This window comes from Erithacus rubecula (genome assembly GCF_903797595.1).
Source record: "Erithacus rubecula genome assembly, chromosome: 2".
Lineage (NCBI taxonomy): Eukaryota > Metazoa > Chordata > Aves > Passeriformes > Muscicapidae > Erithacus > Erithacus rubecula.
In genome coordinates this window covers 97566573-97591206 of record NC_136685.1, presented here as the reverse complement: position 1 = coordinate 97591206, position 24634 = coordinate 97566573, and the positions used below count along the sequence as shown (strand labels likewise).

At 44.7% G+C, this 24634-nt stretch overlaps 2 protein-coding genes across 7 annotated transcripts; one reads left to right on the top strand and one right to left on the bottom strand.

Annotated features, from left to right (window-relative positions):
* Positions 1 to 1056: 1056 nt before the first annotated feature.
* Positions 1057 to 15854, bottom strand: SNX5 (sorting nexin 5). Of its 2 annotated transcripts, none has more exons than XM_079297593.1 (13): positions 15738 to 15854; positions 8971 to 9075; positions 8371 to 8481; positions 7701 to 7822; positions 7266 to 7389; positions 6564 to 6659; positions 5609 to 5714; positions 5454 to 5529; positions 4555 to 4594; positions 4359 to 4445; positions 3136 to 3295; positions 2327 to 2412; positions 1057 to 1616 (listed from the first exon to the last, which is right to left on the bottom strand). In XM_079297593.1, the coding sequence occupies exons 1-13, from the start codon at positions 15768 to 15770 to the stop codon at positions 1569 to 1571; spliced, it is 1194 nt and encodes a 397-aa protein (XP_079153719.1). In that variant the 5' UTR covers positions 15771 to 15854; the 3' UTR covers positions 1057 to 1568. The 2 variants fall into 2 exon arrangements, with proteins under 2 accessions (XP_079153719.1, XP_079153720.1); XM_079297594.1 differs by lacking the exon at positions 1057 to 1616 and adding an exon at positions 1720 to 1738.
* Positions 15660 to 22741, top strand: MGME1 (mitochondrial genome maintenance exonuclease 1). Of its 5 annotated transcripts, none has more exons than XM_079297604.1 (6): positions 15660 to 16028; positions 16977 to 17064; positions 19066 to 19669; positions 20326 to 20539; positions 20881 to 21013; positions 22162 to 22741. In XM_079297604.1, exons 3-6 carry the CDS (start codon positions 19147 to 19149, stop codon positions 22294 to 22296), a joined length of 1005 nt encoding a protein of 334 aa, XP_079153730.1. In that variant the 5' UTR covers positions 15660 to 16028; positions 16977 to 17064; positions 19066 to 19146; the 3' UTR covers positions 22297 to 22741. The 5 variants fall into 5 exon arrangements, with proteins under 5 accessions (XP_079153730.1, XP_079153727.1, XP_079153728.1 ...); XM_079297601.1 differs by having other exon boundaries at positions 15872 to 16028; positions 16977 to 17278; XM_079297603.1 differs by lacking the exon at positions 15660 to 16028 and adding an exon at positions 16154 to 16213.
* The last annotated feature ends 1893 nt before the right edge of the window (positions 22742 to 24634 follow it).

Genomic DNA, 24634 nt, shown 5'->3' with positions numbered 1-24634 from the left:
GTGTTGCTTACCATGGCAAAAAGAACTGCACCCTTTCTCTGGAGAAAGTAGGAAAAGCCTTTGAGCCGGTTGAACTACTTTAAGATAAAGAGTATGATTTTCTAAGAAAAACCAAAGCTTTGCCAGCAGAAACCATGCAGTTGGGGACCACTAATGGCCCCAGGACAAATGCTAGGAGCTTATCTGACATCTGTCATAGGAAGCACCACTGTCATCTGTCAGCTATATAGAGGTCACATATGCACAATGTGCTTATAAGCAAAAAACCTCAGGTTGGAACTATTCCTGCCAAACAAAGGTAAAAAGAGTTCACACATTTTTCAGCTGCTCTGCTGCAGGATGGTGTGGCTGGCACAAGCTGCTCAGTTTACATGAAATATCAAGAAGTAAAAGCAGTAGGTCACAGGAAAGTAAACCCTTAGAAACTGCCACTGAGCTGCCCATTCTCAGAGCTTCTCTGGTTAAAACTGCTTCAAGGCAGCTCTGGGCACTCTGCCCAGAGCACAGCCAGAGAGCCCACTTTGAGCATGATTAGAAGTTTAGTCACATGAAATTAAGCAAGGCTGAGACACTCATCTCACCCAAAAGCTGCCTTTAGGAGGGTCTGACTCACTGACCTATATCCATGTATGCCAACTGATAGTAAACTGCCCAACCACAGCCCTGGGGTTTATGGGCTGAGCCACCTCGGCTATGGCAGTGTGAGCTCAGCTGTTTCAGGAGCTTTATACCTCACAGAAGACTGCCCAGGCCTATGCTTCCAGAAGCCCTGAAGATTTAAACAGTCTCTTGCTGCTAAGTAGATGTGTACAATCACTTTACAATGCTGTACGTGCAGCACAGTGGGAAGTAAAAGTTGCAGACAGCCACTCAAACAGCAGTGTGACTTGAAGTCCACACATTCCATTTCAACACCCATTCCAAGAACAATCCTCGAGTCAAATATTTCTCTCTAGTGCTCTAAAGAGCTCCAGGTGATGAGTAATTTGTGATAGTTTTGTGTCTGAAGCCTCTTTGTCACTTCACATCCCACACAAATTCTTGCCATACAACAGCTTGTGGTGTCAGACATCTTTATTTGCTGTGTTGCCCAAGTGTACAAATAGTGAATGTAGTTATAGAAATTCAAAATATATTGTAGTAGAAATCTGTCTGGGAAATGGAATGCTAAGATATTCACTTTATAAAATTATTATCCTTAAGTCACTCTCACTTGGCAAGTTTTAAATATATCAGGGCCACGAAGAGACAGATTATGATCCTGCAAAAAAGGAGTTCTCAGTATACTTTTTCTGCTAGATGAAGTCAGTCAACAGTAAATTAATTTCTTACATTTGACTCATTTTGAGTTATCAGCCAACAGGATGTTAGCTACATCCAGACAATTCATACACAATTCAGCTCCCATTTATACCAATAAAGTCAATGCATCACTATCATCATACTTAAGTATTAGTGAAACAATCTCAGTGACAATATTTATTTTAGCTAATGAAGTCGAGCCCATAAGTTGCCCCTGGCTATTGAGTGCAATTGATGCTTTTGTCACATTTTCAGAGTAAGACTCCTCAGTTCTTGAACAAGTCAATACAGCTCTGCAGGAGAGACACATTGTTCTGCAAAGGAAGAGAATTAGTTTCAGATGAGGATGACTGATAGTTCAAATCCTGCTTCTCACAATGAAGTATCTTCTCAAATTGTGGGTCTGTCACAGGATCTTGATGCTAAAGATCTCCTACTGCAAAGACAAGTATTCAAGTAGTAAAGAACCAAAACCAGATCACACATTCTGCAATCTGCCTCTTCCTGCAGGCCTGCAACCATGACTCTGTGGTAAGGAGAGAGGTAAGAGCCAACAGGAAGCTTTTAAAGTGGGCCAACCTGAGCAGTGCTGTCAAGGCCTTTGTGTCACATTTCAGTTCAGCACTGAAGCAGCTGCCTATGGTAAAGCCCAGTATTCTCAGGGAGTGGGACATTAGACTTTCCTTCTTCAAAGGATGCTGAGGATGCACAGTTACTGATTGTTCTCTACACTAAGTTAACAGATCCTTCAAGCCTGCCTAGCAAAGCTTGGCAGAGTCTGCTATAAAGCCAGTGTCCCCTCCACTGACAAGCCAAGTGACAAGGATTGACAGCCTGATCACAAGCTGCAGGATGTGCTCCTATCCCAGCACTCAGGAGCTCTGGAAGCTGCAGCTGCCTCTAGACACAGTAGGGGTCAAACCCCCACAGATGAGGCTGCCTGATGGGAAGTCAGATGACCAGTAAATCCTCCCAGTTACACAATACTCACTTCTCTCAATCCATGCCTCCAGAGAGGACATACCTTTGCATGTTTTATTTCCAGTTCTGCCATTTCAATTAAGTTTTTGCGGAATGCTGCTATTCTCTTCTGTTTGAAGCTCATCAGTTCTGTAGAGAATGAAAAAAACAAAGGCAAGAGAGATATACAAAGTGTGACAAGTTTCAATAATGCCCCTTATGTTTCAGGAGCTCTGTTGTGCAGCTCAGATTACAGTATTTGATCAAAAAAAGGTTCAATTAGTCATGCCGTTTTTAGACACAGATGCAGTCATCACATGACACACAGACAGCTTAAGACAGAAAAAGCTTTGTAGGAAAACAGCTGGAATAAACCAGAAATGAGCCACACAAGCTCTGTGAGAACCCAGAACACGTAAAAGCCAGGTACACTGAAGGAATAGCATGTATACTATGAAAGTGCATTTCCCCTGCTTTATATTGTCCAAATATATATACACACACACACTCTTCTATTAAGAACCAGTGTTTGAAACTCTGTATAAGGCACTCATCTGTACTGGGACAGAGCAAAAGCCTGTTTGCATATTTCTGACTGAGATAATTAAGTTACTTTCTAGTAGTTACATTCACGAGGAGGCTGAGTCCAGCCCAGAAAGCAAGTACTAGGGACTTATAAATAAGGTTGGTGTAGTACTGACACTGCTCTGCTACAGAGAATCATTTTTAAAAATGTTTAGCTGCATTAGTTTTATTGCATCTATCGCTACTGTCCTTGGGATGTCCAGGAGCCTTCAGTAACTGAAGGTCAGATGGAGACCTCAACTGCATTCAGCTCTCCTTTAAGCATCAGAACAGCAAAGCCTGTTTTACCTTGTTTTGCAGATTCTGAAATCTTTTCAAACTTCTGACAGCAATCCTGTTGATGTGCCTCAGCCAGCCTGACATCCTTGCTCTTTAGTCTGGCTTTGTCTAGAGCTTTGTTCGAGTTCTCATAGTCAACAAGAGCCCTGGTTCGTCTGTACAGAAGATCCTGAATAGACAGAAATAGCACACTTAGCAAGAGCCTTAGCAAGACTACTTCCCAAACTGAGGTTACAACCACCTTAGCAGCAGGAGGTTTCACTTCTTTCAGAACCAGATTCTGCTTTTTCCAACAAGCTATTACAGTCTGCTCTTGGCAGCCATTCACAATACAGCACTACATTTCCAGGATAGCCAGTTATGGCTTAGTGAAGGAATTCTACAGACTACTATAGGCATAGTTTTTTCCCTTAAAGCAATTTATCCTGCTGTAAGGTGGATCTCTCCACTAAGAATGAAATTCTCTCAGCCTACTTCCAGCAGCCATTTAATTTGTTGGAGATCTGACAGTTTGGCTGAAGCACTGCACTAACCTAGACAGAAGTAGTACAGGTCTCTGAGTCAATCCCTTCCTAATGCAGCAGGAGTATGGCTGTGCTATCTAAACAGCAGTACACCCCACTGAGGCAGGCTGTAGGGAATGTTCTGGGGTACCTCACATTAAGGTTAGAGATACTAAATGAAGAGGCCCAGTAGATTGTACCTAGATATCTCTTTGCAGCATAGTCATCCCCAGTCAAATCACGTTTTCATTAGGAAAGAGTTGCCAGCAAGGCTTTTGCAGTCACATCAATCTACTAAAGCCCTCTTGGAAGTTCAGACTCCAGTAACATTCACAAATTACCACATATTTTTGCTAAGGTACTCTTAAAAATCCTGAAGTCGATCCCAACTACTAATTAGTCATTACTGCTTTTATTGGCAAGCCCATGAGTACTCAGGCAGGGGACAGGAAACAAACTGCTGCAGACTTAAATTCAGTTTGCTCTAACTTACAGAAATTTAAAGAGTTCTTCCACTTTACATGCCAAAGAGAAATTGGTCCAAGGTCTTCTGTAAGTGGCTGGGCTCCAGCTAGCTAATATTTAGCTGCTATATTCTGCTGTGGTTTTAGAGTCTCAGGTTTCTTAGGCAAAACAAGGGTCCACTTTCCTGTCTTCTTAAAGCACAAAGAATGAGTGAGTCATGCTGCCCATAACAAATCTAAGATTCAAAAAGAAAACTGTTCTCACCTTAGCAGCTTCTATGTTGAGCATGTAGTATCTCAACAGTTCAGAGAGCTTTAAGTCTTCATCAGATGAAACTCTACTCTCTACCTTCTGCAGACAGAAAAAAAACCACAAGTTAGTTGGTGTGTAACAAAGGACAGCAACATCCAGAGTCAGAGATTCTTCTCCCCACACCTGCCCCCAGCAAAGCTTCTCTTACCCTGAGTTTCTCAAAGAGCTCTGCAACTTTCAACAAGTACCTAGTGAAGAAAAAAAAAAATGTGTAAATAAGTTTGAGATACTTATTAGTCTGATAAATACCAGAAAGCTGAAGGCTGGAGTTTCCTCTTATACACAGATTCAAACAAGGGCTTGAAAAAAACTCATTTAAGCAAAGACCTATATGAAAAGGTTCACTGTGCTGGATTCCAGCCTAACAGAGTGGTACAGCTGAGCAGCTCAACCATTTAATGTAACAATGCTGATCTCCACAGCATAAAGGTCTTGTGGAGAATTTCCCTGTTGCTATCCAAGAGCTATGAGCTGTCTTGTTTATTCAGCTATACACTTCATTTTAACAAGGTCTTGGTAAATTGAGAGCAAAGTAAAAAGTGGAAGAAGTCACCTCAAAAAAGGTAACTGGGGTTACCTTTAACTGGGTAACTGATAACTGGGCTCCCCCACCTTAAAAATCCCCTACTATTCTGGAAGAGCAAAGGTCCAGAAGACAGCACAGACCTAGTGTAAGCTGTCCTAATGCAGTTTTATATAACAGCACATTAGAACATACACACATAAACCTCTTCTTCAGGGGCCTCTAGCAGTTTGTGACCTGAAGAGAATCAAGGAGAACTCTGTTTAGAAGGAGTCTGATGACCAGTACAAGTAACCTCTAGGTCACATCTAGCAAGTGATCAACTGATCAACTAGTTCAGAGTTAGGTGCGATTGATAACATTAGGTCTGCCACAGCAGGAGTGCCAGAAAAAAAAAAGTTTTAATGCCACTTGATTGCAATTCAAAAACTCAAACCACTTATGACTCAATCCTCTGGATTTTACAGAAGAAATTCGGTATTCCCAGACTCAGGATGTGCTTATGAACAGTTAGAATTGCTTACTTTTTGATAACTGTAGGCTCTTCTAATGCCAGGCTGTTCAAACAAGCTGAAGTATAAATATAGTCATCTGCAACATCTGCAAGAACAAGACAAGGTTTTCAGGTTGAAATCAGCAAAACTGCATGACCTCTCGAAAGGGCTTTGAAAAGATTCACTTTTATGAGATCTTGTCATCTTATCTGCTTTTGCACATGCATCCTTTATTCTGTTGTAGTAGTTCACAAGAAAAGTCTTCTCTTGTTCAAAAAAATCTTCTACTTCCTGTAAAAGAATATGACCTGTTAAGTCAGTAACTGCAGAATAAAAGCTCTTCCTTATTTTAGAAAGGGCTAAAGAAACAACCATAGCCTGGGCCTGAGCCCCATCAATCCCTATGGAAAAACTGTTCAACACAAGATGTGAGCCAAGGGTTTGATATCCCAAGCCACTTGGCAAACTTCTTCCTCACTATGCAGTGAAGATGAAGTTGACAGTCAAATACTGATGCAGGCTGCCTGCACAGGAGTAAGTTGGTATGGGACAGCCCTCAGGACTCTCAACTGCTGGAATTCTATTTCCTAGGCCTGCTGTAACACTGTAGCTAAGGAATAAGCAGTTTACAAGCTTGTTTCTCATCCACACCAAACATGATACATATTGTAATGTTTCAGACACTGTACATAGGACAACAAGCATATTGGGAAGAGCTGTCATGGCAACACAACACAAAAACTGGAGCAAGACCAGTTACAGGAGTCTTTGGTATTTGATCTTGTCTAGTATAAGCAGAAACCCAGAAATCATGTCTGTTCAGAGCTCCAAAGTAGAAAAAAACCCCAAGCACATTTCCTGAAGGTGTAATTTTCCTTCCTCTCCACTAGCACCAGGTATTAAGGCAGGTCTTCTGCATCCAGAAATTTTAATTATACACTGAAATTGAATAGCCTAAAGCTACAATGTCTTATTTCCATAGAAGTCAGAATTAATACAGGCTACCCTCCTCATCTGGGAGAGAAGTAACAAGGCAGGTTAATGTCAGCAGCTGAGCCTGAAGCAGACAGGAGTAACTTCCCTGCAGCAGTAAGCAAGAAACAACCAAGACTAAGGTAAGAGACAAAGCAACAACCTTACCTTGACTCCAGAGAAGAGAACCTCATCAGCACTCTTTACTACACTTTTTATAAAGCCACCAAACATCTCTTTAGTGTTTTTCCTCCGAACACTCAGCTGAAATACAGAGGCCAAAGCAGCTTTAAAGTTATACCCATGGGGAGGGGGGGGAAGTAACTGTTTTGACACTTGAAATGCAGTAACATCCTTTACACTTAGCATATGTCAGAGCAGGTTGATTTCCAAGCCTCCCTAAGACCCATATAAAAATGTAACATGTAACACAGGGCTTGGCCACAAGTAGTTCTACTATTCTGTGCCATGGATTTTTCCAATTCACATAAACAGCTCAGCTATCTATCACTCACAATTAGGTGTGACGAAATAAATGCAAGAGTGACTTGAATAAACCTCCATTCTTCCATTTTAGGATCATGCAACACAGCACAGGTACATCTGAGCCATACACATGTTTCCAAGATAAAGACATACACAGGTGGCTTCCTAACCAACTTGACAAGGATTTAGAAAGAATGTGAGGTTTATAACAGAGAAGGGTCTAAAGGTCAGGCTTTCATCCTGCAGTCACCTCACAGAAATACTTGCACTATCTACTTGCCGATGCTACACATAGATCCACAGAACATTCTGACTATGGCAAAAACAACATCACTCCTGACAGTTTGCCTTGCTTGGAAAGGGAAACAAGGAAAAAGGTCTCACATCCTGGTCATACTCCAGGAAAACATGGAAATTGCGATCTTTGCTGAGCACAGGATGAGAAGCAATCCGTTGCAGGAAGATCTCATGTGATGAGACAGTCTTCTTGAAGACAGCAAGGTATTCACTGCAAGGAAACAACAGACTGAGATCCTCTTAGGACTACCTTCTTCAACATACAAATAATTGCTGTAAGTTTATCAAATGAAAATATTCAACTGCAGACTTCTGAAATAGACAGCTCGCAATAGTGAAGCTACTTTTAATCTCTTTAGCTAGGAAATTTTCCAGCTGGAAAAGATGGGCAACTCCCCAGCTCCAGGATTTTCAAGACACCCTTCAAAACAGTGACACTCAGGATCAGTTATCACCAAATGAATTGCTCTCCCAGGAGGCTTCTCTAAATGCAGCTTTTGGCAGTAGACTCATTTTACTTACGCTTCCAGCTCTTGCTTCATTTTGGCAAACTCTTCTTTTGTCATGGACACTTCTCCTTCCCCCAGCTTCTGCATCTTCTCTCTAGGACCATCAAAGTCAGGCTTTGAAGGTGCTGGAGGTATCTAGGCATGGAATTGGTTAGTCATGGATATTAGCAAATAAATTTTTCCAAGATTACTCCCAGCCTTCTCTAGAAGGAGGCTCTTTAGCCTGGACATAGGAAAGTGTGGTAAAGAGAGCGTGATACAGGAATTCTAGAGGCACATTGACATCTAGATCCCTGGCTTGTGTTACCCCTGCCCCAGGAGGGAAACCAACCCAGTGAAACAGCTTCTGTAATCCACCCCATTGCCAATCATCTCCTAAAGAACCATGATGGGAAGGAAATCCCACATTTAATAGATCATTCCAGTGTGCCATCTTCAGGCAGATATTAATACTACCACAGAGTCAAGTACTCTCACAGTTGCTGCTCCAAGCTATATGGAAAGTTAACACAAATGCCATACCACTCAAATTGTTTAGGAATTAAGGCAACAGGAAGCATAGTGAACACCTAAGTCACAAAATACCAGTAACACTGGTAAAATATACTTCATGCCCTTATTAGTAGGCATTTTAGATTGCTACAGTTTTTCACTTAGGATCACATTCTTTAGGAAGTACTTACAATGAGTCCTGCATACTCTTCAGTTTCAGTGAGTGTATCATGTAGCCACAAAAAGTCTTCGTGCTGCCTTGTAACTGAAAACTCAGAGCTTTGAAAAGCTGGCAGTGTAGTCTGGAAGAGAATATATAGAAGCCCTACTGTTTTGTAAATCAGTGCTTTTAGAAACAGTTCTGTCCATTTCCAAAGGAAGCTATTCTGCTTACTAAGAGCCTTGCCCACTCCCTTTTAGCTGAGCTGGCACTTATTCAACACCACCACTAAGGAGACTGTTAGAAAAAAAAGTGCTGCTGTAGAACAGCATTAATGCAGTTTGTTTCGTGACATTTCACAGTAGGTCACTTCCTACCCCCTCACCCTTCTGGTGTCTAGCTAGGATTCCTTAGCAAAGCCAGCCTAACCATCAGCTACTTGTCTCTGTTTAGAGAATTCAAATCCTAGCAAATCTGAAGGTTCTGGATATATATACACATCCTCAGGCCACCTTCAAGTGGAAAATCTCCATCTAATTAGATTTTCTTCATTGCTGAGCCCATCTTTGCAGGTATGTGTTCTGCAAATACATCTGTTACTCGTACAGCCTCTTTTTGCCCATGACCTTACCTTAGTGTGCACAGTGAACTTCACTCTGTCCTTTTCACTTAGGGCATCAGGGATATCAATTTGGAGGGAAGGATCAACATTCAGGTCTACAGATACAGACCTCAGCTGCAAGAGAATTCACAGAAGAGTCTTTGATCGAGCATCAAGCAGGTTTAGTGAAGCTGACTGATCATCAGCTGTGAACAAGAACCTCACTACACTACACCTCTGCCTTCAGGTACACAAATACGACCAGAATTCCTTTCCCAGTGCTTCAAAGAGCCTTAAACTGAGCTGGCATCTTCCTCTGGGGGCTTATTTCTTCATTTATTCCAACAGCCTAGACCTAGAACATAATTTCAAGCATACCCAAACTTCTAAAGAGCAGTGAAATAGCTTTCTCAGTAGAAGATCCTCCAGCTTACACATGAAGACTGTCCTCTAAGAGGCCCTCCCTTGCTGCAGCCTAACAGATCGTTGCTATTTTCTGCATAAGGGAGAAACTACCAGAGATCAAGGTCACAACATAGGATGTTTGCTGATGAGCAACATCAGAGGCAGGAGGAATGCTGAGGTTATCCTTTGGAGATAATTCTGAAGGCCATCTCAGAAAAGCAGGCTAGAGAACTGCACCAGGACTGCTGTCTCACCTCTCTGCAGCACAGACCACACCAGCCAGGAGCCTGCTCCTACCACTGCTGTGTACACTAAGTTTCAGCACCCAAGCCCACAGGCAAATGGTGCCAGGATCTGAGCAATCCTATCATATCACAGATGGCTAAATGCTGCCTCAAGCCCCTGTAAAGCTGCCTAAGAACTGCTGATGGGCTGCCTGGTATAAGGTGACTTTGCCTCCAAAAGGCTCTTGAAGCTGCCTCTCCCTAGGCTGGCCATCTGCAGCCCAGATCTGGTGCACGACAAGTCTCTCTGGCTGCCTGCAGAGGGCACAGCTGCCAGGACAGGGAGCATCTGCCCCTGCCACTGCTCTGCCCTATGATCAGACTGCCTGTGCATAAGTGAGGGACACCCCAGCCACTGCACCCTCCAGGCATACTAAAAACACTTTATCTGCTGCATCCTCACTGTTAGCTAGAATTAAAAGGAGATAAGTAATAGATAGAACTTTCTAAGCCTTACAACTATGGAACAACCTTGCATGCAGCACATTAATCTTCCCAGAAGAAGGGAAGGACAGAAGACTTTTATCCCTCCCTGAGCATTGCCTTGGCAGTGAGCACACTTAGAGAGCACACCCTGGAGCACAGTTCCTAGCAGTCCCAGGCACTGATCACATCCCACAGGATGTGGTGGGACTCCAAACTCTACAGGGACTCCAACAGCAACCACTTCTCTTCAGTCACCACTTAGGACAACTTATTATGTTCCCACACAGGCAGGCAATTCTGGTCCTTGCTAGGAAGGCACAGGCCAAACAGAGGTGCACAGTTCAGAGGTCACTGACACAGGTTTGGGCAGAAGTTGCCCCACTCAGGCACTGCAGGAAGGACAGGTAGGAGGCCACCGATCAGGCAACAGTTTCACTGTGAGCACGGCTCACTGTCTGTTGCCAAATTAAAGGTAAGTTAGTTGGTGTTTCCCATTTCCCAGCCAGATAACACCACCAGCCAAAGCAGCAAGATGCAGATCTCAGTGTTTTACATCCTGCTTACTTCTACTTGCTGTCCAAACAGGATCAGCAGTGCTAACAATATGAACTGCTGAGTCTGGAAAGTATGATAAACCAAAGGAAACTGTTTCCTCTCAGCTAAACTGGGGAAAGGATTACACAAATCAGACAGTCCTGAATTTGTGAGCTTTCTTACAAAGTCTTGTGGAGAAAGTAACCCATAATTAGATGCTGTCTAGGCCCCTCCATGCCTAGAAGTTGCCTACACAGAAGACAGACAAACGCAAACATAATGTGGTCCTGCTTGGTCAGACTTATGCAGTTAACATGTCACAAGCATGTGCCTCCTGCACAAACTGGAGCTATATGAAACCAAGGATTTTCAGACCCCTGATCTGTTCCAGTCCTGTGAAGGTCACTGTGGGCTCCCAGCTCCAGACCAGAGACCTTTAGGATTACAGAATCATGGCTCAGACTACAAAGGGAACATTCATGCTGTCTGACTTCAGGAGGAGGGAGTGTTTCTCGACAAAAAGTGCTGGAGTAGCATTTGTCCCCTGAATGGGGGGAAGCAGGAAACCCCACTCCTCTCAGCACAGCTCTGTAAAGCACCAACTCGGTGACATCCACAGCAGATGTCTCACACCAACCCCTGACCCACAAAAGCACCTGCTCACCTGCTCTGCAGCACCAGCAGCTCCACACACAACACCTTTTGTGCCACCATCTCCCCTACACCATCCTGCCAGCAGGAACAGGACCACAGGAGAGCTATGCAGAGCAAAGGAATTAAACATCCATCTCCAGGCCCCAGGCTTGTCCTTCTACCTCAGCAGGCATCCAACCCAAGGTTTTCCCAGGTCACCACTCCATCTTAACTCTCTGGCAGCTCCTTCACATCCAGAGGCATTTCTCTGCTAGGAAATCACTGCTTCCTCCCTGGATTCCAAGCAGTTGGGCAAGAGAACTGAAGGTTCCCCATACAGTTACCAGAAACCAGCCTGTTACTCCATACCCTCAAGGGATATAATCCAAGCTCAGCAACTGGGAAGGGATTATTCTTCACTTGTAGCAGATGCTCAAATAGGTACAGAGGATACACAGAATGGAAACAGCTGGGTTGGGCTGCAAACTGAAACACTCACCCCAAGCCAGCACAGTACTCTCATTTCTCTTTCCCAGAAGCAGCCTCTGGCTTGCAACGACTCCAGAAACTGTTACAGCTTCTCTGACACCTCCCACTTCTCCACTCGGGACTCGTCAGAGACTTGTTTCAGGATTCCTGGGGATTCTTGAGGATTCAAGGAAAACTACTCCCTACTCAGTACAGATACTGTCCACCTGTCCAACTGGTAAATCAGAAACAAAGCAGAGCCCTTCACAATAACATAAACATCATACTGGTCAACATTGCCAGGTTTCAGGACCAAAGGACTAAAAATACATATTATGGTATTAATTAGGACACCATAATAAACATGTGACCTAGAAGCCCAGGACAGCAGAAATCATAACTGTGCCCAATCCAGGCAGAAATTTAGAATATGTGCTTTTTAACCTCCATTTTTTCAGAGATGCTAGGAAAAAAAAAAAAAAAAAGTTGGATCACTTAAATACAAGGCAGTGATGACCATCAGCTACCCAGACTTCTGCTTGACAGACATTACATTTCTGATCAGGCCTCACCCAAATGCAAACATCTTGATGCTTGCAGACACCCAGAGAGAGGAAATGCCCTCAGCCACTGAATGAGAGGCCTGAGCTGCTGCTTTTACAGTACCACCCCTTGCAGTTTTAGCATCAGCTCTGGATGATTCGGTGTCACTTCTGCATTCTAACAAAAGAATCTGCCAGTGCAAGCAACTGTGTACAACTTTTGTCTGCTAGTGAAACATGTATTTATTCTCAAAGACAGATTAATCCAGGGGTTTTCCACAGAGCCAGGCTCTTGGAAGGAGCAAGGAGCCCTTCCACAACTGCTCACAGGTCAAAGTTTTCTGCTTATTGTCAGCTACCTCTCAAAATCCTTCTCCCCTTACTGATCACCTCCCTGCTGTCATTCAAGCAACAGCCCATAAACAAGACTTCAGTAGTAATTACAACTGCCACTACTTAAAATCCATTACTTTTTACAGAGCAGGCTTTCCAATTAAAGCTGTTTAGGTGCTCTCCAGAGAGCACTAAAAGATGATGATGTTTTCTGGCAGTTTATAGAGAGCCCTTAGTTCCAGAGGGCCTTGTTTTGACACCCAGGAATTAACAAGCAGAGGATGTGACCAGCAGATATCAGCAGCATTAGCTGCTGGAACTACATTTTAGTCACATTCAGCACAAGTGGCTTAAGTTGCCTTTTAAGATACTACAAGGACATCTGAAAGTGCACTGCAGGCATACAGCACTACAGAGTACATGTGAAGCTTGGATTTTGCAGCCTTTGTGGCAGGTTTGCTGTGACCACTCTGGCACTGAGCTGAACACTCCTGAAGTGGTCTGTTACACTCAACCAGTGCTTACTTCTGCTATGGAGAATGCTTCCCCAAATTTGTGACTTCAAACTGGAGAACTCCAGTGATGCAGAGGTTTAATTATTTTGCTTAAAACCCCGATAAAGAGAGAATAACAGCTCAGTGTAGTCACACTGAAATGACATTCCTCAGCAAGTGCAGTGCTTGCCAAGGAAGCAGAAGGCCCAGAGCACCTGTTGCCTCTGGCTGTGCAATAAACTGGCCCTCTCCTGCCAGAGGGATCTCTGCATCACTCTCTGCAGAAACATGCAGGTCACACACCTCCTGACAGGACAGAGGGAAGGGCTCTATAAACATTCAAGGATGCCACATTCCAAGCAAAAGCCTTGCTGGCTCACCCTGTTCCACCAGCAGCACACAGGACACCTCCACCCATGCCTGGCTTTCTCAGTTGGAGGGGTCAAGCACAGCTTTGCCCATGCAGGGCAAGCCCTCCATGTGCCAGCATCCCCAAGAATGCTTTGCAGACCTCCTACAGTGAGGTCAGAGCTGGTGGCAGGGAGTCTCAGGAACAGGCAGCCTCACTGTGGTGGCTTCACCTTCTGCTGGACCAGCTCATGGAGGCAGTGTGCACTTGAGAATGCATTATCCCCATCCAGGAGCTGCCATCCTGCTAGCACAGCTCACCTCCCTGCCTGATTTCAGGCTCAGAAGCATGCAGAAGGAAGGTGTTTGCCAAGTACAGGCAAGATCCAGTACAGTCTCATTCCTTCCAGAACGTGCAGCAGAATTTGTCCAGCAGAGTCACCATTTATGAGTGATAAGAGCAAGTTGCAGACCATGACACAACACTTTTGTCTTCCATTGATGGCTTTGAGACAAAGGGGCTACAATACATGCTCTCAGTATTCTGATCTAGAACACTTTAACTGCAGACTGAAGCCTCAAAATATCACAATTAAAAAATGCCAAGGTATTTACTCAAGGTTAGCTTAGAAGTCCCACCACTCACTTCAAATTCTGAAGTGCCTTTTCCTCCCTTATGACAGTTTACACTTTATTTCCCACTGCGCTTCCAATCACCCTTATCCTACCCTCCCTTCCTCTTCCTGAAATCCTGATCCTCTCCTGCTTTGCCACCTCAGGGTCAGTTTTTAGTTCATACTTAACAGCAGCTCCTGTTTAATACCTAATGAAGTTTTCTTTACAGGCATGAGTTTTATCTGCTGGTCACACACCAGTTTCGTGTTGCTGTTTCTTTGCCTAAACAGGAACAGACAAGATAGGAGCATTTCTATCCTCCCCCATGCTGCTGGAATCCCAAGACAGCCCTACAATCTAAACAAGCTAATCTTTGTCCATTGACCATTAGAGTTTAAAGCTACTCCAGTTCCCACCACAAGAACATCTTCCCCTTCCCCCAATATTCCTGTCAGAGCACATAAACACTCAAAAGTTACCAACTGCTGCAAGAGAGTTCTTCTCTTCCAGTATTCTCCAAGGGCAAGCACTTTAATATAAAGAGTTTCACATGCAGCAAAAATGAATTAAACACTGGCAGCTCACAGCTCAAAGCAAACTACTAGAAAATGCTTCTTCTATGAACTCCTGCCTGTCTTACTGAAGGATTGTTTCAAAACAAGATTCATATGGGCAAGAAGTAGAGAAAATGAAATTATCCAGAAGTCAATAAAGGCTGGTAAATTTCTAGCCCTTAGTCAATATACATGTTCTAAAAAGCTGGAGAAAACACAGACTGAAGAGACTTCCAGCACACCTAACAGCTTAAAGCAAAGTCATCTTCCTGCCAGTGAAGCTTAGTCACAATGCAAAACCACATGCAGATGTGACAATATGAAAGGCAAATAGGGAACTTGCTGACTCTTACAGGGCTGCCTTACCTTCCTTTCCAGGTGTGCTGAGGGTAGTTATTATAGCAGGGAGTTTGGTGGGTTAACCCAAGCAGCTCGTCCAGTAAAGGAGATAACGCCAGTCACTGCCTACACTATATAAACATTAATTCACAAAGTTCCTGTTTTAGCATTTCACTTGCATTTCCTCTGCGAAGTTGAGAGTCTTAACACTAGCAAACACCCTGCGCTGCTTTAAAGGGAAGCCCTGAAGCTCGCTGGCACTTACAGCCACTTCTGCGGAGAAAGCAGAACCAAGAGAGGTGCAGATGTGAGACCCAGGGGCGAGGGGCCCGGCAGGTGGGGTGGCAGCTGACAGGCGAAGGAGCGCAGCGCGCACAGACCCCGCCGAGGAAGGGCGGCTTTAACCCTGCAGCACAAACCCTGCTCCCGCATCACCTGCCAGGCCCGGCTCCCGCAGCTCCCGGGGAGCACTCTGCTCCCGCCCCGGCTCTCGGCGGCCGCACAGCCCTTCCTCCTCCTGCTCCTTCCCGCTCCCTAATCCTCCCCGCCGCCTTATCTGTGCCGGGCACCGCTCCCCTCACAGGCTGCTCCCCCCGGCACTCGGACCCCCGCGCCCAGGGGATCCCGGCGCGCCAGAGGCACGAGGGCTAAGGCGACTCATATTTAAAATAATAACCCCTAAACGGAGCAAACCCAAAAAACCTGTCACTGTCCCAGCGCTGCCGGGGGCAGAGGGAGCAGGGAGCTCCCTCTCACGCCGCCGGGCCAGCCGGGCTGCGCCCTCACCGCCCGCCCCAGCCGGACCAGGGCCGCCACCCTCACCTTGTTCTGCGCGTCCCCATGGAGCAGAGCCATACCTCCGGGCGCAGACAACCACCCGCACCTTTCTCTTTCTCCTCCCCCCGCCGCCACCGCCTCCTCATATAACCCGGGCGGAGCCGCCGCCGCCACACCCCCTGTAGGGCACTCGCCATCTTTGGTGAAGGCAGGGCGCTGCTTGCCTTCATCCAAGATGGCACCACAACGCTTTATTTTTCGGCTTGCATTCAAAGATTCGGGTTGTTTTTTCCTACAGCCTTTCGAAAAATACCGAAAGAGCGCGAGATGGAGCAAGCACGCCCCTCCCACCACCTTTCGGGGCGCTTCAGCGAAAGGGAAAGGGCTACAGCTGGCAGTGCGGGAAAACTACAAGTCCCATGAGGCGGCGGGCGGCGCATGCGCAATGACACCGGCAGAGGCTAAGGGTGGGGCGCGCCTGCGCGTTGGCACCCTCGGCGGTGGCGGGAAGCGCGGCTGAGGTAACGCGGTGCCGCGGCTCGGGAGGGCTGCGGGGCCGGGCGGACCTGGGGGCGAGGGACGGCCGAGGGGAGGGGAAATGAGCTGGTGCTGGTGCTGGTCCTGGTCCTGGTCCTGGTCCTGGTGCGCCCGTCAGCGAGCGGGCCGCATGGCTGGGCATGCCCGTGTCCGGCGGGCCTCTTGTCCCGTGCTTTATCCCCCGCTGTACAAGGGCGGGCGGTCCGGCACTGGGGTTTTCAGACACCTGGTGCTCATGCAGAAAGTTTATTTGCCTGAGGGTACTTGGTAGTCACTGTTCGCAAAAATCGCTGTCTTCGCCCTATTCCCCACTATAATCCCCAGTGCTGATCTTGGAATGTTGCTGATCTGGGAACTGAAGCTTGTTGAAGCTACCCCGTGGTTCAGGGTAGCTCTGTGGGCTTGTGCTTTGAACGAGATTGCTAAATTGTCTCTCTTTGTGCTCTAGACATCCCAAAAGAGGGAGGTGTGGTTTCAGCCTGGATGGGTTCAATAATGTATTTTGCAAATTGCAGGTAGCTCAGAGTTATACCTTCATCGGTGGATTTGTTCTCCTTAAATCAGGGACTGTAGTGTGTTTAGGAGTGCTCTTTTTTGTTATCACTGAAATAAGCCAGTGCTTTTTGTTTTTGTTTTTGTTTTTTTTCTGGATAAGTGTCTGTGGAGATATACTGGTTATTATCTGAAGCCACAGCTCGTTTTTATAGATGTGAACATTTCCTTAAGTAATCCTTTCTAGTTCCTCAGTTAAGCCATTCATTCCTATATTGGAAAAAAACTTCCTCAGTTGTGTTAGCTCAGTTGTTGGAGCTGCAAAGTCAACTCGCTTGGGAAAGTTAAGTCCTCTTGTTGATTTGGTTTCTTTTACCTCCAGGTTAATTTTTTTCAGTTCTCCAGTGTGTCTCATCGTGCAACACTTGAAGCAATTCTGTCAGTCCTCAACCACAAACACTTTCAGAGAGAAGGGAGACACTTCCCCAGAGGGAAATCTCAATTCAGTTCTGTTCCTTGTGTACAAGGGTAGATCCCTGCCACTCCATTTCTTTCTTGTAAGTTATCTGCACAATGCCAGTGTGATTTATTGAAAAACACGTGATTCTTTATTCAGCTGGGCACAAGGGTTCCTTATTTCTTAGCAATCCTAGAACCCCTTTCCTTTTGGTAGAGCAGGACAGCAGCTGCCAAACTCTCCTTTTCCTGGTGAACCAAACATTTTTGCAGTTACTGGAAATTCCACAGGTATATTCCCCAGCCCAGCATAGGCTGTTAAATCAAAATTCATACTAGTCACTGAAGCACTGTGTTGCAATAAATTTAACTCTGCAGCTTGTAGTATTCCATCTTTCAATAGCTCCATGATTCAAAACACTGATCTGATATGAATTTATTCCTTGGAAAGTGTTGAGGGAGCAGCTTACTACAAATAAATTTATGCTGGATCAGGCATCCTTTTGCTTCCTGCAGTGGCACAAATCCAGAATAAACGTTTTCTTTTGTGCTGTGGCTTTATGTAACAAAGCCAGAACCACTGGCCCAACATTTGTCCTGTTCTGATTAGTGCATGTCCACAATGACCATTATTAAGCCTGTTAATAATCAGCAAACAGCAGCCTGAGAACCCACAAGCTGTTACATGGGAATAAAAATATATTTTCCCTCTTTTATTTTAAATCCCAGCTCTGGCACATCTATTTAGAGGTAAGCCCCAAGAGAGAAAGAATTAAATTTTCTGTGCTGATGAAGGACAATATTTGTGGATCCCTAGTCCAAAGTCTCAGCCTGCTGCTGCCAGGTGCCTTGTTCTAGTCAGCTGCCCCATTTTTGGAAGCTGTGGTGTGTGACAGATGCTCAGCCCCACGTGTGGCCACTGCAGCTGTGGGATCTGTCCCCACAGAGGAGCTCCCCATGGTTTTGTTTCCCGTGGCTCCCAGGGCTCTGGCAATGTGGGAAGTGCTGTGTGAGGAGCATGGGGAAGGAAGAGAGCAGTGGGGAAGGATTGTAGTAGGAAGGAGCCTAGGCCCTCAATTCTGCACTGGAAATGCCATTATGGAAGTGTTACATTTTATCCATGTGCAAAAAACTTCCTAGGGCTTCCAGTGCAGCTCTGAAAGGTGTGCTGAGAATGGTGTTGTTTGTATTCTGTTCCTACTTTTACATTTCATAAGTGTCTTTGAGCACAGCTATGTTTGAAACTTGATTTGGGAAAAGACGTTTATATTTTATTCTGAACTTTAAAAAAATTTCTTTGAATCTGGAGATATTTGCAGTGCATCTGGTTTCTCTTTGCCTTTTCTACCTCCAAGTCTCACAATTGTACATACTGCTGCTGTCTGTTTTCTCCTAGGGATACAAAAGAAAAATGTGGTTTTATACTCCATAAGGTACCTTGTCTCCACAATCCTCTTTGGTTGGCCATTCACTATAAACTTAAAAATTTTAATACCTCACAGCAATTGCCTTCAATGTCCTCTGTGTAGCCTTTTTTTTCCCCTCCACCTTTTGGGGGTTTGTTGGTGGCCAATTTGATTTTTTTGCCTACTTCCATGGCAGTTCTGATATTGTTCCTGTAGGGATGTCCCGTGATGCAACTTTTGCTACTTGCAACAAATCTTCAGGTGTTTCAGATTTCAGATTTGGCAGGCCAGCAGCTGTTTTTTTTCAAGAGCATTTTCTCTTTTCCTTGCTATTTTTTTTCTCTTATTGATCTGAAGAATAAAGGTGGTGCAAGATGAATGGAGACACTTTGGCCATAGCAATTCTTTGTTTGGCAAAGGGCAAGAATAGGATGGTGGCAGGGTTTTATGGCTCTATAAATCACAAATTTCTTTTTCCACAGGAGGAAAAGGTATGGCAACCCACAGACTGTTGCTGACAGAAGGAAGAAAACTGTAACTGCTCACAAACACTTCTTGTCAGGATGCAATTCCTACAGATCCTGTCCAGGAAACCAGGGAGCCTGGAAGTGCTTTTTCAAATACCATTTTGCCAAAAGCAATTCCCATACACCTGTCTGTCTACCTCTGTATGTGTTTATAGCAAAAAGAAAAAAGTAAACAGCTATGAACAAGTTGACCAAGAAAAATACAAGAATTTGATCCGCTCTGTTACATCTTACAAAACCAGCGCCCAAACACCAGAGACAATACTTGAGGAAGACAGTTTGTTATATGGGCCACCAGCTAAACACAGACCTCCAGTTAAAGATGGGACAAAAACTCCCAAGAATTGGGTTCCTTTAATAAACCCCAGCAAGAGAATTCTTCCTGTCAGCAGTGGTTCAAATGTCCCCATGAAAATTGGGTTACAAAGATCTAAGATGCCCAGTGTTACCCGCATCCTTCAACAAACCCTCTCTCCTCAGCAAGTCTTTTATCTGGAAAGATGGAAGCAGAAAATGATAGAGGAGCTTGGAAAAGAAGGATTTGAGGAGTATACCAAAAGTAAGTCTAGCCACAGTGTGATTTCAGAGTAGAAGTAGTAGTCTGGATTGATGGCAAGTGGTTTGGAAATCTGTGAAGTTGTTTCCATGTCTTGAGAGCATGTTGTGAGTGTACCTGTTACCAACAAGCCTAAGCTCTGGTCTTTGTTCTGGAACCACTAAAATGGACTTAGATATTTGTGGAAAATTGAGTCAGACTGTAGACATATTTTGCTCAATCCTGTCTGACTTTGCTTTAGTTCTCTGTTTGCCAGTATCTATTTAGAAATTAGAAATCATTTTCCATATAATGTTACTGAGCCTCTTTGCAGTTACAAAGCTACTTTGTAACAAGGTGGAAATAGGCATTTTGAACTTACACAGTCCTGAGTGTTTAAAAACCAATGTGTCCTGCTGTTTATGGTGAGGTTTTCAGTAACTTTGGTTTATCCACTGTATGTATGAGTAGTCAGTGAGACTAAAAAAGTAAAGTAAGCCTTAATGTAAGGGATACCAATTTCACTATTGAGAATTTATTTTCTGTTTCTTTCCCTTCTCCCCACACCCTCAAATTTTAAGTGCAAAAACCAGGACTGGTTTAAGACCTACAGTGTTATACATAGGATACAAAATTAAAGCAGTGTCTAAAATGTGAGGGGTTTTTCCCATTTTTCTTAGATCTTTTTCTCCAAGGAGAACTCTTCCACTCAGCTTTGGAATCAATATTCCTGTCTGAAGAGGCATCAGCTAGGGACCAGGGTGAAGTGGCTGGCTACTTATCCAGTGTGGAACATGTCTTGGAGGACATCAGTGATGTGAAGGCTCTGGAAAGTGGAGTTCACCACGAGACCCTGCAGTACCTGGGCCTGGTCGACTGCGTGGCCAAGTATCGGTGAGGTGCCCTTCCCCTAAAACTCTGTGATGTGATTCCATGGGGACCAGGGTGTGATTGGAGACTGGAGGAACTCTCCTGGATGATCCTCATGAAGTACTGTTTTTCCTCATGGGCAGTTCCTTACTGGAGAAGGGACAGGTTTAAGCATTTCCAGGGACTGCAGCAGGTTTTAGTAAGTTAGTTTTAGTTTGGTTTTTGGGATCTAAACTACCAGTGTGAAAGAGACTTGTTTAAACAGGCTGAGAGTGAAAAGTCTTTATGTGCTGTCTCATCCCTTATTTCTTACTTGTGACTAAACTTAAGTTTAAATCATTGTCCTATCTTGTTCTCCTGTGCAGGGGCCAGTTGTGTGTGATCGACTGGAAAACTTCGGAGAAGCCAAAGCCATTTCTGGAGAATACTTATGACAACCCATTACAGGTTGCAGCATATATTGGAGCCATAAATCATGATGCCAATTATGACTTCCAGGTCAGTAGGCCTGCTGCATGCCAAGACAAGCAGCAGTGTTATCTTCATTTCTTCCTGCCTTTAGAACCTGCTGCCCATCATGGAAGTGTTGGTAGGATTTGTAACAAAGGAGCCCACTCTGAGATCATTTTAAGGTGTCATACTGTGAAATAATTGCACTAATCCTGCTGCCCTTGGCTGCCAGTAATGAATTTTCAGTGGTTTTAAGGAAGTGCTCAGAGGCACCAAGGGATGCTCAGGTGAATTCTCAGGGACTTAGCATCTGGGCAGTCCCTTGTGGTTTTCGCTTGTGTCAAGAGTAGGAAGGGGCAGGAGAGGAAATAAAGCAAAAGAACCTGCAAACAAGAAAATGGTATGGGATGGCTGTGCCTGCATCCTGTCTTGCTGTGTCCCACTAGCAAATGAGGGACTAAGTGATGCACCTGGTGTCTGGAAGCTGTACTGTGTTTCCTCAGGGAAAAGCAGTGTGTTGTAAATCACTTCATCAGAAGACTGGAATAATGTTTTTAAAGATTCCAGAAGCAATTCTAGTCTGCCTGCTTGGTCTGAAGGACTTTTTACCTCAATACAGATATTGAAGGGGGGAAATACAAAGCAGAAGAGAGTAGGTTAATTTGTATGCTATGCAAAGGATTTTCTAGAATACTGTAGAGGTCAGTGAACACAAGCACTCCACAGACATGATCCTTACAAAGTGAAATATGGGCTGGAATTCTGCTAGTAGCTTCCTGCCCCCCACTGCCAGTGACAGTTAGGGAATTGGGATTTGTCAGGTATGAAAGATGTCAGAAAATATCTAAGTAACCATTTCTATGCAGACTGAAGCTGGAGGGTGCCATTGGTCTGGTTGTATGGCCCCAGGCAAAAACTCCTCATTCTCTGGCAATATTCCTGGCATCTGCAGGGCTTGAGTATCACTCAGAGCAGGTGTCCCCTGGTGTTCACTGGAGTTACTCAGAGCTTTGGGCTCGGGGTTTTTGCACCATTTGAATGTTAAGTCTCCAAGTGTTTTACTGTAAGCTATTGCCCCTTTTTATTCCCCATTTCTTATGTGAGATGTGTACATCAGGCAGATGTTTTGCAGTGGGGTTTAGCTGTTGGGGTTGCACAGAGCTGTTGGTTTGTGACAGCCCCTGTTTGTGCCTCAGGTTCGCTGTGGGCTCATTGTGGTTGCCTACAAGAACGGCTCTCCGGCACATCCGCATTTCATGGATCCTGACCTCTGCTCCCAGTACTGGAATAAGTGGCTCTTGCGCCTGGAGAAGTACATGGACAAAAAGTGACCCAGACTAAGCACAAGCAGCTGGTCTGAGCACAAAGAGACAAAGCAAGAACCCTTTGTTTAAATGCACCACTTTCATATTCTGTTTTGAGTAACTTTGGCTAATTTCTTACTAGTAGGGCTCCTCTCCCAAAAAAGCAATTTTCAAATGGGGAATATCTATTTGCTTATATTGTAGGTGGTCTTAGTGGTCCAGGCAGAAAAAAGCCAACTTATTTAGATTCTCTTTTGTATCCCACACAGTTTATACAGCCTGAGGTTGATAGAAAAGTTTCTACTACCAAGTCAAACTGCTTGATCAAATAATCTTTCTTTTGTGATTTTTTGAGGGGAAAAAAACATTGCAGAACTGAGTCTTTGAAAATGAAGTTGGTGAACTAAAGCAAAACAACATCTGCAATGTAGGAGCTGAGAGAAATGCAAATAATAAAGGAATGGATATGGTAGACTGGGTTTCAGTCAGTTCTTGCTCACGCCATCATTAGGCTTGTTATTATTTGTGGTTTTTCTTACAGCTACAACTGGAAAACCTGTGCTGAGAGTTATAATGGAAGTCCTCATTAGTTATTATTTAAAATAGTATGGCAAAGTGGCCACTTAGCAGAAGTGGCTCAGCAAGAGAGGAGCAGAATTAGAACCAACACAGAAATTTCAAGCAAGCATTCTGAGAGGTGGGAATGTTGGCTGCTGCTAGTGGCTCCTCCTGCAGGTTTTTTAACACGGAGCCCACAGAAAAGCACTGTGAAAGGGGCTCTGTGCTGCCACTGCCTTGAGCTCTTCTGACTCTGCTGTGGGTCTGAGCCAACAAGGAGCCCATCCTGTGGAACCATCCCCAGTATATCATGTGAGTGAGTTTCTATATCAAAGCAGCCCTGTGGCTGTGAAGCTGGGCCTTCCCATGGGCGAAGAGCTGCTGGTTGGGTTTTGGGGACTGTTTTTTTATGGATTTCTCTTTGGTTTGTTTTTTGGTTTGTTTTTTGTTTTTTCCAAAATAAGTTTGTGAATAAATGTTTTGAAACAGAACTTTTACTTTTGAAGTGTATAAAATCAAGTCTGTAAAGCAGAGAATAAGCCTTGATCATATCAGGCAGTATTGCTCTGGAAAGCTTTTCCTCATTGTCTTTTTCTTCTATGAATTGTATGTATGAGTTTTCACAATTACACTGCAGCTTACAAATAAAATTATGAGCAACCCTTAAGCTTGAAGAAAACCAGCCAGAACCCCATGCCTGAGGAAGGCTGTCATCAAAGCTGCTTTGTAAACCTAAGTCCCAGCTGAGTCTGTACCTCAGGGAGCCAGGAGGAGACAGCCAGCCTTCAAAAGACAGCAGCAGTGGGAGTCACTCGTGTCTGGCACTTCTGAAGGCCTGGCTGCTGCCTTGGGCATCCTTGGCTGAGCTGTGGAGCATTTCTGTAGCAGCACAAGCTGGTTTGTCCTGTAACAGGACTGGTAGGTGGCTGTCACCAGTGTCACACAAACCCAAGCACACTTTGTGACCAGTTTCGATTAAGTTGCCAGACTGTTAAAGTAATGTGCCTGGGGCAGCACTACAGGCCCTGTCTGTGCTCTGCAGAAAAACCTGCTGGGCAGCCAGGGCAGTTACTTCATCTCTGACATTTAGCTTCTCAGAGCTCTGCTGTCCACTCAGGATGGGTTTTTCCCTGTGGCCTGCTCCTTGCTTCCTTTCTCTTTTGTTGTGAATCCTTTCTGTGCCCACCTCACTGCCTGTGGTTCTGTCAGCAGGGATGTGCTGTGGCAGTGATAGTGGAAGGAGAGCAAAAGCAACACATGGTGCAGGAGGGCTAAAAAAACCAACCCCTGCACTCAGGTATAGACACAAAACTTGTCTCTGGCTGGAGAGGAAGGGTTTCAGCCACAGCTCTGCTGTGGCAGGGTGAGGGCTGAGGTCTCAGTAGAGCTGAGCACACAAATCCCATTGCAGAGTGAGCAACCTTCCCTTTACACTGCTCAGTTACAAGACCTGGGGGCTGGTGCACAAGCTTTAGCTCTTTCTGCCAAGTCAGGGTCTCCTAAATTACCTCAGATGCTTTTTTTTCCCCAGCAACTTCCCATTTATTAAAGTATTCTACAAAGTTTCCTGCCAAATAGAAGTTGGTTATTAACACAGTAGAATCACTTTATTATCCTTGTTTTCAAGGTGTTGAGCACCAGCAGTTGTGCTGACTAAATCTTAGGGATGCTTTAAGACCCCTGGAATCTTTTCTCCACAAAAACTCAAGCAGGTACTTGTACAAAACTGAAGCAAGTTGAAAAGATTTTTTTACAATTCTTACAAAGTTTCTCAAAATGTCTCATTTTAGCAGCAATGACAATGAAA